Source organism: Cyprinodon tularosa, unplaced genomic scaffold (genome assembly GCF_016077235.1).
Source record: "Cyprinodon tularosa strain WSP-4 unplaced genomic scaffold, ASM1607723v1 ctg13, whole genome shotgun sequence".
NCBI lineage: Eukaryota > Metazoa > Chordata > Actinopteri > Cyprinodontiformes > Cyprinodontidae > Cyprinodon > Cyprinodon tularosa.
The window spans coordinates 1,209,017-1,228,137 of NW_024038114.1; the positions used below are offsets into that span (position 1 = coordinate 1,209,017).

The 19,121-nt window shown below is 38.8% G+C and overlaps 1 protein-coding gene across 3 annotated transcripts; it reads left to right on the forward strand.

The window, feature by feature from the left end:
* The first annotated feature begins 759 nt into the window (after positions 1-759).
* Positions 760-18,134, forward strand: ppp1r18 (protein phosphatase 1, regulatory subunit 18). 3 transcript variants are annotated; one of them, XM_038277035.1, is made up of 5 exons: positions 760-1,016; positions 1,112-1,179; positions 1,385-5,258; positions 14,404-14,657; positions 17,289-18,134. In XM_038277035.1, the coding sequence occupies exons 3-5, from the start codon at positions 1,455-1,457 to the stop codon at positions 17,290-17,292; spliced, it is 4,062 nt and encodes a 1,353-aa protein (XP_038132963.1). In that variant the 5' UTR covers positions 760-1,016; positions 1,112-1,179; positions 1,385-1,454; the 3' UTR covers positions 17,293-18,134. The 3 variants fall into 3 exon arrangements, with proteins under 3 accessions (XP_038132963.1, XP_038132962.1, XP_038132964.1); XM_038277034.1 differs by having other exon boundaries at positions 760-1,179; XM_038277036.1 differs by having other exon boundaries at positions 761-1,179; positions 14,404-14,623.
* Positions 18,135-19,121: the final 987 nt, after the last annotated feature.

Here is a 19,121-nt window from a genome sequence, read left to right on the forward strand (position 1 = left end):
AGCCTCCTGTCTGCGACACTGTCTGCGGTCAGTTACAATTTGGGAGAGGTGCAGCAGAGTGTCTGCGGGGAGGGCGGGATACGTCTCTTTGTTCACTGCGACACATACGCAGACAACCCAGTTTCGAAGTATAAATCAGTCTTAACCCTAACCTTAACCAATTGAAACCTTAGCCCTAAATGTAACCCCTACCAATGCATACCTCACCCTAACTCGACCAATTGACACCTTAGCCCTAGACCTAACCATTAGCAAAATAGCATGTGACCGGCAAAATGTCCTCACTTTGCAAAAAAATAGGAAAAATGGTCCTAGCTCTGAGGGCTAGACAGGTATACACACACACACACACACACACACGTTTGTTCTGCTATATGTAGTGAGGATGATCCCCATTGACTTCCATTGATCTTTATTCATTTTCAACCCTTTCTATGTCCTATACCTAACCATTATCAATGCATACCACACCATAACCCAATGGACACCTTAGCCCTAAACCAAGCATTAGTAAAATAGCTTGTGAGGTCCAGCAAAATGTCCTCACTTTACAAAAACTGGTCCTCATTGTGATGGTGTTATTGGAAAAACTGGTCCTCCCTGATGGCTAGACAGGTACCCCCCCACAACCACACAACCACACACACACACACACACACACACACACAAACAAATTAGTCTGCTTTACAGCTTTGGGCTGTCTATCAAAGCCGATCTTGCAGCAGCTTTGCAGAAACCAGAGTGTGTGTTATAGTTGCACCCTTTCCCTCCTCCTCTTCTTCTTCCTCCTCCTCCTCCTCCTCTCAGGTCAGCCCTCCGGGACAGAGAGATGATCAGACAGGAGGAGGGGGGGTGATTCGGGCAGACGGTTCTTCGCTTAAACTCCTTTTCTTTCCCACAATATGGTGCACTGCTAAACTCTCCTGACGGAATTGACTGCCATTATCGGATTACAGCTCTGCAGTTCTGGAGCTGAAGTCGTAGGAAGCGGCTGTTGTTCTTGCCTTTTATACAAAGTAAAGTTTTGAAGTGTTGCTGCATTTTAGGAAGATTTTGATTTATTTATTTAGTTAGTTATATTCGCTTTTGGTGTGATTTTTCTCTTTGCCAGGAAACGGAGCGCATTACCCACAAATGGAGACTTAAATTGTGGTGGCCGCTAAAAGTACTTGGGTTGTGGTAAGGTTTTTCATCTTTGTTGTTGTTGTTTGTTTGGCTAAAACTGAAATCAAAGTTCTGTAAAGCCTAGACACATTTATTTAGAGAAATTATATTCCAGACTCAACAACTGGTATTATGAAATCTTTATTTTTTACTAAGAGTTAATGTAGTAACAATGGATTCATATATAAAAATATATATAATTTTTTTTTTTTAATTACAGGTCATTTCTGAAGTTTCCCTGGACAGAAGTTTCGCCCACCTTGACCAAAGGGGTCCATATCTTCTTTGTTATGTCTGTGTCTTCTCTACCAGAATGGAAGCAACTACTTCTGGAGAGAAAGAGAAGAGAAGAAGAGCAGCGAGAGAGGAGAGAAAAGGAGGAGGAGGAAAAGCTGGCCAGCATGCCAGCTTGGAAGCGAGGAATCATTCAGAGGAGGAAGGCCAAGCAGGAGAGTTTGGGTGACAGGGACAGAGAAGTCTGCTTGCTTCAGGTGGACGCCAGAACTCCTGATGGATTGAGTGACACTGACAGCTCCATTACAGTTAATCTGGGAAGTGAAATGTCACTCAGTCCTGATCCTGGGATGTGGTTAGACACAGAGGCTAAACCTGAGAGTCAAGTGTCCGTAGAAACCATTGTTCCGGTTCATGAGAACCCATTTATTCGCACCCAAAGTGTGTGGAGGAAAGGCAAGGATCCAGAGTCAGCAAATGAAGTGGATGTAAAGGAGAAGGAATATTTCTATGTCAGGTCTCAAGAACTGGAGATGAGTAGAGGACGAGATATCGAGCTGAAAATAGAAAAGTTTAGGGATTTGACTGAAGGGTGGGAAAAAGACAAGAGTAGGGAAAAGATTCAGGGAAAAGAAAAGGAGAACAACCAAGAAGGCGAAAAAGATAAAAATCAGTGGACAGAATCTGGTAGCGATGTACTAAAGGAGCAGGACTTCTTTAAAATGAAAAAGGAGGAAAAAGATACTCTTCAACCATCTGGTCAGTTTCCATCAGTCCTTCCTTGTCTTCGAACTATTCGAGCTGACAACATCATCATTATTGAACAGGACAGAAAAGGGAGCGATGAAAGGAGGGCAAGATGGAGGGAGGTGGAAAGGGAGACACCCGAGGAGGACCAGCAAGGGAAAAGAGGGATGAAGATGGACCTCAGAGAAATCCTAGCAGGAGGAGGGAGTGTCACAGAGATCCGGGCATCTGAAGTTCTGATCATCAAGCCATCTATCAGCCCTGAAGGGCGGACAGGAGGAGGAAAGTCTAGAGAAGAAGGAGAAATGAGGAGCTGCTTGGATTTATCCAGAGATATGAAATTAGAAACGACCAGGCTTAGAGAAAAGGAGAAGGATAGGCCCTGGGGCCAGGCAACGGTTATTAATAAAGAAGATCGAGGAGAAAGCTGTGATGATAATGTTTTTATAGAGAGGGGAGGGAGAGTCAGCCAGCTATTGAGTAAGTTCGGAGGACATCCAACACCTCCATCTCGGTCCAAAAGTTCAGATAATTTCCTCCAACCAGGGAGAAGAAAATACTCCGGAGATCAAGATGATAGACAATCTGAGGAGAGAAAGGCAAATGGAAAGAACGAAATACTAAGAAGCATCCCAAAACGCTCCTTTAGCTTCTCAGATCGAGTCATTGGTGGTGCGGAGAATGGGTTAGGGGATGTGGGGGGTCAAGGGACGACTCGTCCAGAGAAAAACATTGCTCCCTGGGTAGATGTAGCAGGGGTAACAAAACTTAGATCAAGCTACAAGGAGCGCTTTGGAAAGCAGAAAGACTTAAAAACCGAAGAAGAAAAGAGTGAAGTTATGCAAGAGAAAAGTGATGCAGAATTGTGGAAAAAGCAAAGGAGTGAGCTTAAGAAAGTCGAGCCTGTCAATAAGAGAGCTACAGAGAAGGTAGGGATTGCAGATGGAGACAAAGGATTCACGATAGCATCAGTGAAAAATACAGAAGGGATATCGTTCGCCAGAAGAGTACCAATCAGACAGGATAGCAGAGCAAGAGCTGAAAAAGATGCTAAAAGACTGACTTCAGAGAGAAGTTTTGAACAGGATTCAGAGGCAAGTGAGGCTGGCGGCATTCAGAGAGATGACACACTGGGAAGAAAAGGTCAAGCTGAAACAAACTACATTGGTGTAGCATCTGAAGAGTCACTTACTCCCACTGAGACTCCTGTAAGTCGGCACAAACATGAATCAGCTTTCACAGAGTGCTCCAGTCTCCCCTCCACAGTCCTAGACTGGGCCCCCCACAGAGGGCCTGAGTCGAGTGGTAGCAGACCACAAGGACCTTACCTCATGCACTCCAATTTATCCCAACAAACTAATGATCTTATAAGCAAAAAAGAACAAACACAGGGAACGACTATCTACATAAATGAGAGGGAAGAGAGAGCTAACACAGCTGCACTGGAAAGTCGGAAAGAGGAATCTAAAAGAGGAAGCCGTACTGGATCAGAGAGAGAGATTCCAAGACCTACAAAAAGTACTGAATCGACTGGGATCCCACCAGGGCCTTTAGAGGTCCAAATCCCTAGGACTGTGTTTTATGTTGCTGAAGAGATGGTGGAGAGAAAAGGTAGTGAATGTCGAAGCAGTGAAGGGCATGACTGGGAAGGAAGGAATAGAGTGGAAAGGAGGGATAGTTGGAGGACAGGAAAACCCTTGAGCAGGATTGAGTCACTCCGAGAGAAAATTAGACAAAGAGAACTGGATAAGCAAAGACCAAGAGAGGCCCGGGATGTAGACAGGTATGAAGCTGCAAACATCTGTGATGCCCCAGCAGCTGAGGACAGGTACAATGGGAGGGGAAGTGAAATCAAGAAGCAGTGGGAAGCTGCGGCTTGTGTGCAATCCAGGCCCGCCGAACAAGAGAGTACAGAGGGAAAGTCAGCAGAGCAGACATCCATGGTTGCGTGTGACGTCAAACAGGAAGTCAGTATGTTGAAAACCAACCCTCAGCTTCCTGTTTCTGTCCCCAGCTCACAAGACAGCAACAGAGAGGAAGTGTCAGGCGAGTGTTCGGCTGCTGCCTCCGAAGTTCCCTTTGAAAGCTCCCAGTTTTCTGAGGATGAAACGGACCCCCTGAAACATGTAAAGCTGCACACGGATCACCACAGGGGCCAATACGAGAGTGCAGAAGAAGAAGAGGAGGAAGAAGAAAGGGAGCTCTCTGAGGAGGAATTGGATAAATACACATCGTCTACAGATTCTTTAGGATCTCTATCTCCTTCACCACCTCATCCCAGCTCCCTGGTAGCCATGAGTCGGATCTACAACCTAGACACCGTTGGTTCAAGATCAGGCCTGTATCTGAGGGATAGGACAGTAGATATCAAATCCTCTGTGCACCTTGTTAAAGTAAAGCCATTCATTTCAAGCTCTCAGCAGGGGGACAGCAAAGGGCCAACAGGTGAAGACCTCTGTGGGGCTCAGACTATACAGCAACAGATTGAACAATTTCAGCTTAAGGAACAGGATGTGCTGAAGTCACCTGCAAATACTCCTACAAAAGAAAGAGAAACAAAATCACAGCAAAGTCCTAAAAGAGAGTTAAAGCCGCAGAGAAATGAAGCTGAGGAAACACCAGAATGGACCTCCAAAGAGTCTCCACAGCATCTTTGTACTCCAACATCTCAGCTGAAGCAAACTATCACCATTAACCCCTCATTTGTACGGAACCAGTCACCAGAGAACTCTTTGAAACCCACAAACTCTGCTCCGACTCCAGCCTCCTCCCCATGTTCACCATCTCCTGCAAATTCCCCTAGCATCTCCCCATCTCCCAGTCCATCACCCAAGCTCTTCTCCATCAGGAGTGCATCTGGGGGCCAAGTAAAGAGAGGTGCTACCATCACAATTAACCCAAAAAAAACGGTCGGAGGAGGAGGGACGGGATCATCTGCACGGCCCACAGCAGCATCAGGGTCAGCAAAAACCCCATCACAGCAAACAATGCCCCCCACTGTGGATGAATCTGCAAAAAAGAGGTATCCAGCAGTAGAAGAAATTGAGGTGATTGGTGGATATCAGAGTCTTGAGAGGTCCTGTCTGATCAAGAGTAAAGTGACACCGAAGAGGGTAAGTTTTTTTTCTTTTAGTTGTATAAAATAGAATGAATTTAACTACAAGATGTCACATTGGAAGCACATCATTTATTCACAAAAACATTTTTCCAACTGCACAAAAATATTAAAGTGTTCTATCTTGTAGCAAACTGCATATGCTAGGAAGTTTAAGGTCTTGCCAACAGCTGGGTTTATCACTCTCTGACTTCTCCTCTTGTCCTCAAGCAGAATCCCCTTTCACTAGAAGAACATCCCCTATGATTGAGAAGTGCGATCTCAGAGAGGAAGCTAAGCTGGTTAAAGCCTTATCAGGCACGACAGCCATAAAACCCTGCAGTGATCTTCTTTCCTAATTGCACCTATGCCTTAATTCTCCTTTGACTTTTAACTTTTATTGCTATTTTGTAAATACACACTAAACTATGAGGAGACAAATGCATGTTAAAGCTTATTGGTAGATGGGTAGCATTAAGGTGAAAGCTGTAGTGTGTATAGAAAAGATGTGTAGCAAATAACAGCAGGTCAAAGTCTCTACCTGCTTCTTTAATTCAAATTATTTTGTCTTCCTGCATGAATCACATGATTATCTGTGTGATGCATGCAAGCCCACACTGCTGTTTAGTTTTCTTCCTGAGGTGCATCAACCCACACAAATAATTTTCTGTACAAAGAGCATTTAACAGCCCTCTTATTCTTTTTACTTTCATAACCTGAGCACATGTAGGAAAGAAGGAGACAAAGATCACCAGTCTTGCTCTTTTTTGGACTTTTGCAGCGTTTTTCCACGATTTAAGCTGCTGCTCTGGTATTTTAACGTTGTTAAGCTTCTTGAAATTTCCACCTCCGACTGCTTCCTTTTTCGCTTGCACCAGTTCTCCTCTAACTGTTGAGTCAGCCTCACGCACAAATCACTCTTTGTGTGTTTTTGGCTCTGTCCTAGCAGGGGCTTTGGGGTGTTAGACAGCAGCTCTCACTGTCTATCTCTGAGTTTATCAACTCTCCACTGAGTCAGACAGCAAACTTTGGATGTGCATTATTTGGCAAATACTATCTGAAGAGGGTGACTCATTAATGCTTGAAGAACATTAATGAAAGGTACGGACAAAAAGGCAGTTTTGTTGACAACCATGTAAAGAACAAACATTTTCTTTAGTCTGACAGTAACTCCATGTCACAGTGCATTTTCACTCACTTCCTCTTTCAGATGTCTGAGCTTCCTCTAAAAAAGAAGCATTAGACTGACAAGATGGAAGTGATGTGGGTTCCACATTTGTATCCCCTATCTCTTGTTTTAAAGACCATCTGCCTTTCTCTGTGACGCATTGTTGTGACAGAAGCTTAAGGTGATTGTCTTTTATTGTCATAATTGCTGTAGGTTTACTGCTCAACCTGAATATGTCTTTACTTAAGATGCTAAAAACCTGTATAGTCCAATAAAAAACACAGCCGTTTGATAAACTTCTTTCTGTGCAAGATTTTACTTTTAAATTGACCCTTCGGGTCAGAAATACCTTTATCAGAACATACAAATTACCTTCTATGCTCTGATGATGCACATTTTTAGAAAGAATGAAATATCAGAGAAAGAGAACATCAGTAAAAACCAAAATCTATTTTCCAATTGTTGCCCTACAGCAAGAAGGTCCTCTTTTTTCCAGCCTAATGACTTTTGATGGAGTTTGCATGACGTCCCTGTGCATTGGATAATCGCTTCCTTGTGAGCTCCTCCCACAATTCAAAAACATAAGTATTAGGTTAATTGGCATGGTTGTTTGTCTCTGCCCTCAATGCTGCCCTGCAGTGGACTGTCAACCTGTCCAGAATATACCTGGTCTTTTGCTTATAGACTGCTGGAAGACTGCCCCAATGTGACTCAGATGGAGTCTTAAAAGGAAGGGTTGATGTAGTTTTCAAACCATAAGAGAGATTCAAACTAACTGTATATTAAAATATCTGTGTTGTTGTAAAGACCACACCAACCAAGACCAAGGAGTACAGAGACAAAGCCAAGACTTTTAGAGGTCAAAACTAAGATCATATAAGTTCTATGTGTTGGTCTTGGTTTCAGTTTCTAAATGTCTTGGTCTTGTCTTGACCTCTAAAGGTCTTTGCCTTGTCTCAGTCTTGTTACTCCTTGGTCTTGGTTGGTGTGGTCTTGACTACAACACTAGAATATATTATTGACCTCCCACCCCCACAGGCCTCATTGCTCCTAGTCCTGTAGCATCATGAAATCACTTACAGAGAATTTGTGTGATAACTTGAATTTAGATCAAACCTCGTATAAAGAAATACCTTTTGTACAGAAGCCCAGTGCATTTCTAAGGATTTGTCATTTCAACAAAGCGTATTAACACCCATTATTCACAGACAGAGAAAACATGGAACAGCTTTGAACTGAAGTGGGCAACAGAATTACTCCAAAGTCTAATCAACAACTCACCCAGGACGTGAGAGAAAAACAAAACATCTAACTCGGGTCTCTCTTGCATCAGCTCAGGTCAGAGTTCATGATTCAACAACAAAAATATAGGGTGAACAAAATAGCATCATGGGAGTCCTCCAGATCTGAAGCCACTCCTGATCCAAAAGTTTAGAGTTGTGCATCTTACATTAGTCAGAACATTTATGAGTTTAGACTGAAGAGACAAAAGTAGAACTTTCTGAAAGGCATAATTCCTGTCACTTCAGGCATAACACTACTGCTCAACTGCTCCCACTGTATACTTTAACCTCAAAACCCACCATTTTAAAGCATTTACAGATAATAACTCAGAATGCATGAAAATTACCCTGGTAAAATGTTTACCAAAATAGACATGTTAGACATCGTTGGAAAGCTTAGATTCTCCACAATTCAACAACCTAGTTCATTTTATGGACACAGCGAGCACCAAAGCACAATTAACACAGATATAGCAGCATATCAAAATGTACCAAAGCAGCCACAACAAGCAAGCATGTCTTTATAACTGCTGTTCAAAAAATACCTATTATTTTCGAGAACAAAAAAACAACTTTTAGTAATGTTTTAACTGATGCTGCTTGGGTGTTTTACTCTCACAACTGTCATGTATATATTTAGAAACTAGAAGGGGTTATCTTTCAAATAATGTATCATACATGTAATTTGGGCTCACAGTTCCTAAGTAATTTGCTTTTCTGTTTGGGTATGAAAAATAGGCGGCAATTTCCCGAAATGAGGTGGATATTAAGAGGTTAAAAATGGTTATGAGAGAAAAGTAGGAGGGTTTTGTGTATATGTAGTTGTTTAAAACGTGACTTGGGTTTTTCTTCTGTACCTTAAATTCAAGCAGCTTAACAAAAATGAAAAGCACACAATTAAATTCACATTCCAAATGGAGGTTTTAGAGTCACCTAGCTAAAGTCTGGTGTCAAATCTCTTTACAGTGCTATGGCATAATATTAGATGTGCTTCTAATTGTTAGAAAGCCTCCCATATGACTTAAAACCACAGTTCCTCAATTTAGATATACAATGCAATGCCGTTAGAAACACTTGATGGTAAATGTTGCTACCATGGTTGGCACGATCAGCTACGATCACAGTCACGCTAGGTCTTTGTGCAAAGCTTTTCTTACCTTAATAAATGTAATATTTAAAAGAAGAGTTGCTTAATGTTTTTTTTTTTTTTTTTTGAGGTTATCTTTTTCAAATGCTATTTTTTATATAATGTGAAACATTTGAAAGAGGAAGAGAAAAGAAAACAGAAGAAATCTGTTTTGGAAAAGTACCTTTTTCACCACACTACCTTAAACTGTGCTTCATGAGGCCCTAGTCATCTAATTGTGACTGTAAGGACTTACTTTCTTAGCAGCAGGAAGAGATGACCACGGAGTGATTTTCTGACCACCTGTTGCTCTCACGTTGATGCCTTTCTTTTTGACGTCAGGCATCCTTCCCTCCCCCTTTCCACCATCATATTACCGGTTTAACTGCTTGTGCCTCAACTGAATCCTTCTTTATATGTAACATTAAATGGTACCTTAGGCTCAGAAACGATGTAACATTGCAAAATGTATGCTCATGTAAAACCTTGTAACTTTTTTTTCCCACTGTAATATTTATTGATCAGTTCCTTCTCTTGTTTGTCATTTTTACTTTCAAATAATCCCACCTGTTTTTGTAATAGAGGTGACCTCAAAGCTGCTGTCCCTGTCTAGTTTTAATTTTAAATTTGTGAACTTTTGAATTTAAGTGCATCACCACCTGTCTTGTCGCTTTTTCTACCCTTTGCTAAATTCTTTGGCTCTGGTCTCCTGCAGTGCTAGCCTGGGTTAATCAGGGTCAGGGTTACAGGATTAGCACTCTGTGCCTTCAGTTTGATTCTTTATTTCTTTCTGTCTCTTTGTTGCTTATATAAATGTGGACAAGCCTTGATTATCTAAGAATATTGAACAGTATATTATTCATAAGCTTGGCTAATTTGCAATGCATGTCGCCAGAAGGGGTTTAGAAAAAATAAAACAATTTAAAAGACAATAAAGGGCATATTACAATAAAATATAGAATCATTATTAAACTGACCTTAAAACAGTGAAATGAAAGGACTATTGTAAAACCATCATCGACTAGTTTTAATAATGATTACAGAAATGGTCTTCTTTTAGACATGGCTTAATTCTTTTTCTGAAAATATGCCAATCTGCATTCAATTTCTAGAGTTTCCACACATTATTGGCCAATGAAGGCAAAGCTGTTTAACAAAAATAAATCTTGAGTAATGTATCTTAATTCTTGCAGGATGAGCTGCACGACACCTATGAGTGAACTTTTTTTTTTTTTTTTTTTTTTTTTATGGAAATATTAAAATATTGTCTAGTATTGCAATAATCACAGCTTATAAACCTTGTTTGCTTCTGTAGTAATAAGAGTTACCAAACCACCCCCCTTGAAAGAAATCACAGGGTCAAAAAGCAACTGTCAACCCAGGGGCGTTGCTAGGCACAAAGCTTTACTGGGGCACTGGCCCCCTAGTGCATATGCCCTTCCTTCCATACATAAATACAGACAAGCACACTGCCCAACCCTGATACATTCCTACCAAAATTACCAGTTGAGATATTAATGAGTATAAGAGCATATTTGTTTTAACAAACATGAACATTTTCAACATTGCAGCTATAAAAAATAAGACATCAACAACTTTGACAAATAAAAAGTTTCCTTATACAGATTCTGAAGTAATCATTAATTCCTAGGTTACAGAGTTTTAGTTCGGGGGAAGTTTAACTCATCCCGAGCTAAGTTTTCCTTTTATTTTTTGAGCATTAAAGTGTACCTCCTATTTATCATTTTTGCAAAGTGGTCAATCACTAGACTGTGACTCAGCTTAGAAAGTTCTTCCTTTTCAACTGATAAAATAACAAGATGATGGAGCCTGTCTTGTCCCATTGTGCACCTCAGCCAAGTGTGAATCCTTCTCAACACACTGAATGACCTTTCACAACTCCAGCTGTTGACTGGGATTGTGAGGGAGATCTGGATGACCTGCGTTAGTGTTGGGAATATGATGTTATCAAGCAAGTTGAAAACACACTGCCAATCCTTGATGACAAGGCTTTCTTTTTTAACCAGGAAAAGCTTTCAAACCATTTTGAATTAAATGAACGTTTTTTTTACTCCAAATTTGTCCTGGGGATAGTGGGACAACTTCACTTGTTTAGGACCATCATGCTTTCCCCCTAAGTCACTAATGTCCCCTTGTTTGTGGACGCTGGTTGTTGCTCCCTCATCACCTTCATGGTCCTGTCTCTCCTGTCCTTCACCTGTCTCTTGCCTGTCAGTCTCACCTCCTCCTCCCTTTCCTACTCCAGCACCTTCATTCTCATTCTCTACAGCAAACATAAAAAAAAACGTCAATTTATAATTATGTAAATATCTATCATATTGCTTATAACGTCCCTAATGTAACTGCTAAGCTTAAATCACTAATTCATTACGGGACCACCTTACCTCCTTCTCTCATCTTGTTTTACTGCTTCCCTGTCTCTGCTTCGTGTGAGGAATTTCCTGATATCCATCTACAAACCAATGCAGTAATTTTCAGTCAGTAGCCTATAAATCATGTGGTTTCACTGGGAAAATAATAAAATTGACAGGTAAGAAGCGTTACCAGAACTAAAAATGCGTCGTGGCCGCACAGTGTCCCATCCAAAACAGTTGAGAGCAGTGAGTTAATTTACCTGCAGTTCATGCAGTGACATGCGCTGACGTGGGGGCGCTAATACATCCTCAATTTGGAGTTACCAACACACTTGAGTTTGAGTAGAAATATACGTCTCCTTCCGTTGGAATTATCTAAATTGATGCATTAAAAAAATGTAATACTGTTGCAAATATTCATGAGATTTATACTGGGGCACAGCTCATTTATACTGGGGCACGTGCCCCAGTAAATGGGGTCTGGCGACGCCGATGTGTCAACCTCATATGAGCAGAGCTGTTCTCTGCCCTCCAGAAGACCAAGACAGTCAAGGTTAAGCAGGTCCATGCACACTTTGTCTGCACTCCTGCTTCACCTAGGCCTCATAGTTTCTGTGATCACAAGTTTGTTGATGTACCACACTCCCCTAGACTCTGGCTGCCTCTTTACACCGCATTACGTGCTTAGTAAACAATTTCAACCATGCTACAGTATACTCTCCCTTTTTGAGAAAAACAGAACTTATGGTTCAGCTTCTGCTTGTGCATCCTTAAATGCACTAATCACTATTAAATGAAGACATTAGGTATTCAAAATATTTCTGCTGTTTCAAGCCTCACATCGTCCGTTAACCTTACAGTCATAGCATGTGCAAACGCCTCTCAGAGACAGAATAACACACTTTCGAGCACCCACACCCTGTCTGTGCAAGTTGAAGTTAGCATATCTAAGAGGAAATAGGCTGTGTTTGAAACGGTTTACTTTCAGTAAGAGGAATGTTTTTTTAACAGGTCACGTTTGAAGGAATTTCTTTTATACAGAGCTGGATACAGACATTTTTGTGAGCAAACGTTTTCCTTTTTACAGATTTTTTCTGCTTTTTAGTTTTCAAATTCTTTATTTAAAAAGGGGGAAAATGTTTATCTCTACAATCAGATTTATATATAAAATATGATTGGACCTCTTGAGTTAATAATAGTAAATTTACTCTAATCATTATCTTTATCTGTTCTTTTGTACAGGTAAGTCCAATTTTATGTAGGTCTAAATACTGCTGAATTAAGAAAAGATTTGAATAAAACCTGTCTGATGAAGTAGGCAATGCAACATGCCGCAAAATGAAGAAATTAAAAAGGTGGGAAACAAAGAAGTTCCTCAGTTTTGAAAGGGTTAAACAGCATTTCTAAGGTTTTAGGGAATTCAGTGAACCTGTATTGTTCCTAAAGCTCCATGGTATCAGAATATTATATTATATGCAAGTGTTGTCAAATATTATAATAACAGTACTGATTACAATAAACCATTTTTTCCCTACAAATGTTTTTCTTAACCTTTGAAGAATGCACCTACCAATCTCTTTTAGCTTTAACATCTCAGCCTTAAGATGATAAACATCCAGTAATGGCAGTAAGGCCCTAAGAGTTCATATAGACTGTATTGCTGACACATTAACAGCATTTCACACAACAGTTATTCACATTTGTAGACTTAGTGGAGGGTGTTCTTCATATTAAATTTGGTGTAAAAATAACACAAAGCATTTCAGAGGAAGGACGTCGTACCAATGGTCCGGGGGCATGTTTGGCCATCAGCGTAGGCTGATATATTTACCTTATATGAATGATCAGCTATTTCCAACACTGCTGGCATTCTGAATGCAGCATTAAAATCACATTTATCTCTTAATGTCTCCATTAACCATCGCTAATATTAGTTGACTTGCCTGATTCCAACACATTTCCAAAAACCTCGGTCCATCACTGATCTGTGGTGTGTGCTTGCTTGCTAACTCTACCTTCTGTTAACTACACCAAGTCAAAGGCATAATGCACCTTTCCTATATAGATCATATTCAAATATTGATCAATAGCTGTTAAGTTGCTATTCTATCTAATATTAGACTCAATGCTGGCCCTTGAGGTGTGGTGTCCTTCACCTTTTAGATGTGTTTCTGCTTCCAAACCTAAATCAAAGGGCTTAATTAGGACCAAAATCGAGGAATCCTGCACTAGCAGTTGCATTAGCAAACCCAAGTAATTATAAGCCCCCTCTTAACACTCACATAACTTACCTCCTGCAGTGTGGTGTGAGCTGCCAGCTTCTGAACAGAATGCATGGCTGCAGCATCATTTCACAGCAAGCAGGCAGTCATGTAGCTGCATTTAGATACTTCCCCATACATTGAAAGATAAAGGTAGTAAAAGTGGTCATTTAAATCTGCTTGAACCCATCCCAATGTGCCTGAATCAAAACAGCTGTGCTAAAGTAAGATAAGAAGGGGAAGTCCTCCTTCTGCAACCCCTATCACATCAAAATTTAGAAAGCGACCTCAATTAAATGCATAGTGAGTCCTCCTTCATCCTCCATCATTCTGGTGATATGTTTACGTAAGGCCGTCCTACGTGCTCATCCCCATTTTCACTTACCGGTGGTGAGTTTGACATAGTGGAAAAATTGCAAATCTTCTTTTGAACTGCAAATTTTAAACTGAGTGTGCATGAGGAGAAATGGGTTCCTGCATCCTCTCGCATGCGTTTAATTAACGTTCTCTATCTGGAGTGGGTACAGGGTTGTGCATGTGCATTTTTGGTTTTTAAGTGGAGAGGGCGGGTCTTTTTAAACATTCGCAAAAATCCTCCACTATACTTTAAGATTCAGGATAAGATGTAGTGCAGTCCTGCACAAATAAAATAGCCTTCAGGGGCCCCCGTCTTCAAGTATAATACGTTTTTTTGTCCACTTTCTAATGCCATCTTGGTCAACTATACACTTACAACCCATGTACCTAACCCCTACTGCTGATAGAAGACCCATGACCACTAAATGGAAGGACTTGATGGCATTTTTTGCTGTCAATGGTGGCATTAAGTTATTTAAAGCATCCAATTTATACAAACAGAGTCGGATTATCTTTTTACACAAAGCAACATAAAGTTATTTATTATCGGCATGATATAAGAAAACCAACATATGTGTGTCTCAACTTTTGCAGGGGAAGGTGTGTTTTGATGAAGACCAGCTTGAGCAGGTGTGTGAGTACCCTTCAGAGACCTTCATGCTGACGTTAAGCCCCCTCCCTTATGACCTTGAAAAGAAAGAGAAGATGCACAGTGAGGAGGCGCATAAGGACGCTGGTGAAGGTGAAGGAGGAGCAGCTGTGTTCAAGAACATGAAGGGCACAGGAACTGCGGCAGGACCTCGACTAAGAGTGGGTCAGTGTCACCCCCGTCTGAGAAAAAATAAAGTGTAATACATTTTTTTGATATATGATGTCTCCACTGTCCTGTGAAATTATCTAAGTGTTTGGTGTTATTCAATTAAAAAAGTTTTGCCTTTAGTCTATTAAATGTTTTCACTCGTAAAGCTCATTATGGTTCTAGAGATTACAAATCAAAAGGTTAAAGACAGCAAACAAATGTGTTATACTGTATAGGTATATAGCCTTAACACTACCTCTTTTACTTGTACTGTAGACCTTTGATAAATACACTGAATATTCTTATTCTGAACATTGTGGGTTTGGATTTAGTTTTTTCCTGCCATAGTCTGAAGTGCTGCTCCACGTGGCACCTTAACCCCATCCTGCCTACTGATGTGCATAAAAGTGTCTACATAGTTGTGAAAATGGTGGGTTGAAATGTGACTCAAGTGTGAATCGCTTCAAGTGGATTTATTTAGAATATAGAGGCACAATATAAATACAGTCCATTTACTCTTTATTTAGCAATAAACAATACTGCTTATCTGAAAATTTTAAAACAAAATTTATGACCTAGTTTTTATATTGAATTTAATACCACACCCATATTTATATTCTATAAAAACTGTTGATGACTTCCTACCTTTTACATTTGACCTAACGAATTGTAGGAAGTCAATTTCTGGTGTTTAAACATTGTGGTAAAATGTTCACTAACTGGCACTTTTTTACAGTATGTGTGAATAAGATACAATCCATCAGAGGTTTTATTTTAGTGGCATATTTCACTTTCAAATAGCAGGTGGAAGGAGACCTCCAGATTTAGTAGTGGGTGTTTTTATGTGGGATGGTGTTTCAGATTCTTTCAGCTTGGAACTTGAAAACCTTTATTTCCAAGTATGTACTTAATTATTATTCCTACTGGCTTTAATCTGGATATGAGGTCATTTCGTTGACTATTAAAAGAAATGTAAAAAGCTGATCAAACTAGTGAGTTATAAAATGCTAATGGGTATAGCTGACAGATTTGTCTGGATCAGGGGAGTCACATTTAGTTTTGTATTGCATTGAATTCCAAAGCTGGGGTCATGACCCCATTAGGGGCCTTTGATCAACCCATATGGGGTCTGGAGATCCACTACAGAAATTAAACAAAGAAATTAATATTAATGGATTTATAAAAGTGTAACTTAAAAATGGATAAAACCAAAAACTTTGGTTGTTTGTTTGATTTGTGTAGGGATGTTTCTATACTTAATAAGTAGTTACCCCTTTATAGGTAATAAGAAGCAGAAAACAATGGCCACTTTAGCATTATTCATTTTTCAAAATGCTCTTCATAGCTGTATAAAGAAAACTTAGAATTACATAATTTAATTATAACATGGATAATAATCTAGTATATAACTTTACTCAAATTTCTTTATGCAGTTTCAGGCTTGTTGTACATTTTCAAAGAACATAGTTTTTAATTGTATGACATGAAATGCCCTTTTTGCCTTTTGAGGACCAAATAAATTGCTGTAACAGGTGGGTATTGGCCTGTGCTCCTTGTGTTTGATACATATGGTCTGATTCAAAGAATTTCATTATTTTCTAATACTGCTTACAGTATTTGTCCAATAAAACTTGAAATCTGTGTATAGCTTTATTTTAATTAGAAAGAGTATTATATCTTTATCAAGTTAGGTTTATTTAGCGTGCTAGTTGTTTGCATTTGTAGCTCTTAGTTTGCTAATGCCTCAAGAAAAAGAAAAAAGTCAATTTCTGTGTGAGGCTTTTTATTCCCCCTATATGCTTAGTAAGTTAAAAATATTCAGTCAGGGGATTTGAAGTGGAAAAACGACTTCTAACATTAATTTGTCAGCCCTCCTTGTGCATAGCTTTTTTTTTTTTTAAGTAAGGAAGTTGTTTTGGCTATTAAAGATCTCAGCATGTGTTTTATTTATTTGCAATGCTTATTCTCCCTGCAGCGTTAAGCTGTACAGTGTTTCCCCAGTTAGTAAGTTTATTTTGAGGCAATGATCTTGAAGAGTTTGAGTGATGTTTTTAACAACTTGGTCTGTTTTAAATTTCACTCCAATAGAAGAGGGATTCTTCAGAAGCACTGCTAATTTTAATCTTTATTTTAATTTATTAACCCTGCTGTAATTAACTTCTCCTTTTATTTTGAATATCAATTTTTTAAATATCTTATATCTTCAGAGGAACAATATAATCACAGAGATCTCAGCATCTTTTTGACCCTATTGTCGAATGCACACCTGTATATACTTGACTTTATTTCTTTAAGGTTTTAATTGGTAAAAAATAGCCCCTCACAGTATTTCAGTTTCATAGCGATCTGTTTCATTACCTCCCCAAAGTTTTTTTCTCACCATGGTTTTAATCCATCTGAGATTTGAATTACATATTTAATGAGAAAATTAAGATCAATAAGATCTAATATTCTATGTATGCAGCATAGAAACTTTACCTATGTGTACATAACAGGTGAGCAATGTGGGCAAGCTCATTAGAATGAAGAAGAGTACATTTATATGCAACTTGTATCCTTTTCAAACCGCATTTGTTATTTTTGATAAATGATAATCCATTATAAATTGGACCTAATTGTATTAAAAATTTAACATCTAAATAAACAGTAACTAAAATTTCCTTTTATCTCTGTCTTCCAGATGAGTCTTGCCCTCGATAGAAACCAATCATCTTCACCAAAATTGCCCATGAGATGAGATCATCGACATTTATCTAAAAAAGTTTTATTGTCTTTTGATTTATTATCGTATCATATTTTTTTTGACATGTTTAATCTAGAATCAGCTCAGTTGAATTGACGCACTTCTTAAAGGGAGACATTTAATTTAAGGGAAACTGAGGGACGGCTTTGAATGTTAAGCATGGTACATATTTTCCATAAAACTCAGGTATGCACTGCTGAGTGATGAAGATTAAATGTCTATGCAACAAGAAGAAAGTATTTTATTTTGGGGTAATATATAATTTCTTTTATGTTTGTCTTTCCAGTGTTAGTTTTCTCAGAAAAATAGATTTCAAGCATTTTTATGTCATCTGGATTTATGTGCCTGCTGGTTTAGCCCATACAGATGACATAATTAATTTAATTGAATTTTTAGTTTGAAGCCTGATAATAATCCTCCTCTCACTGGGTTTTGGTGCAATGTGTGACATGATTGGTCTTATTTGAGCTTTTATAGGTAATTTCTGTTTACAACATTAGGTTGTGAATATGGACTCAGGTAAAGAATTTATTTTTGTTTATTTTATTGTCTATATGTTGACTGAATGGGTTTCCCTGAGAGAAAGCTTTATTAACAACCCAGATACCAGATGCACTTCCAGATATTACAGCTGAGTTTGGACTTTCATGGTGTTTTATAGAACCTTAAAATTGGAATTGGAAACAATTGTGCAAATTATGTGCATAAAATGGTTTTGCCATAATGGTGAAGGAAGCTGGCTTCAAAAGAGGAAAAAAAGCTAATAAAGTTTTTTGGAAACAATTTCATGTCCGTTTTTTTGGTGGGATTGTGAGAGGTGGGGGTAATAGAAATGTTTTTCCAATGCTTTCTAGTTTTGATCATAATTACTGTTTCAAAGTGAATTTTTCCAAATGATTTCAGTTCCCATTTCACTGTAACTATTGTGAAATGCTGCAATTATAAAAAGAAATTATGAAAGTAAAACTATTTGATATATTAAAATATATTTTTGGTTTAAATGGAAACGTCTGGCTCATTATATTCAAACTTGGATGGAGGCATATATTAAGTTTGTCAGGAGTGAAAAATTCTCCACAATTTCAAACAAAAACAGAACATCAATATTATTAAAGGATATTTACAATTAATACTTTGTTTTACTTTTTTAACAATTATTCTAGTGATCAAATTAAGAAGTAATTACTTATATGCAGTGATGTTAATAACTTTAGAAATACCTGTATGAAATTAATAAATAAATTTTGAAAATATGTTAGTTTAATTTTATGTCATGACCCATATAACTATGTAAGTTATATTTGTTTGTTTATATTTAAATCAGGTGTCTATTTGCCAAGCCATAATAGACTAACACGGGAAGTGTGAAATAATTACATATGTGCTAAAATGATTTAAGAATATTTTAAGATGCAGTTATTTGGAATTCTGACTAATTATTTTATTAACAAAATATTTCTTTGAATTTTAAACACTTTGCCCTTTAGGAGTCACATCTGTCTGCATCTCAACCTGTCTTTTGTATTTATTTCTCTCACACCAGCTACCTTCAATGCCTTATTAACTCCATTAATAACTCTCCTCTTCGGTCTTCCTGGCCTCAGTTTTCCTTAACATCCATCCATCCATTTTCTAACACGCTTAATCCCAAGCAGGGCTGCTGGTGCCTATCTCAAGTTGTCTACAGCCAAGGGGCGTGGTACACCCTGGACAGGTCGCCAGTCCATTGCAGGGAAACCTAGAGACAAAAAGGACAAACAACCATTTTTA

Coding starts and splice junctions, on each gene's coding strand:
- ppp1r18 (XM_038277034.1), top strand. CDS start 1,455: ATGTCTGTGTCTTCTCTACCAGAATGGAAGCAACTACTTCTGGAGAGA. Junction 5,259..14,403: donor GTAAAGTGACACCGAAGAGG/GTAAGTTTTTTT, acceptor CAACTTTTGCAG/GGGAAGGTGTGTTTTGATGA.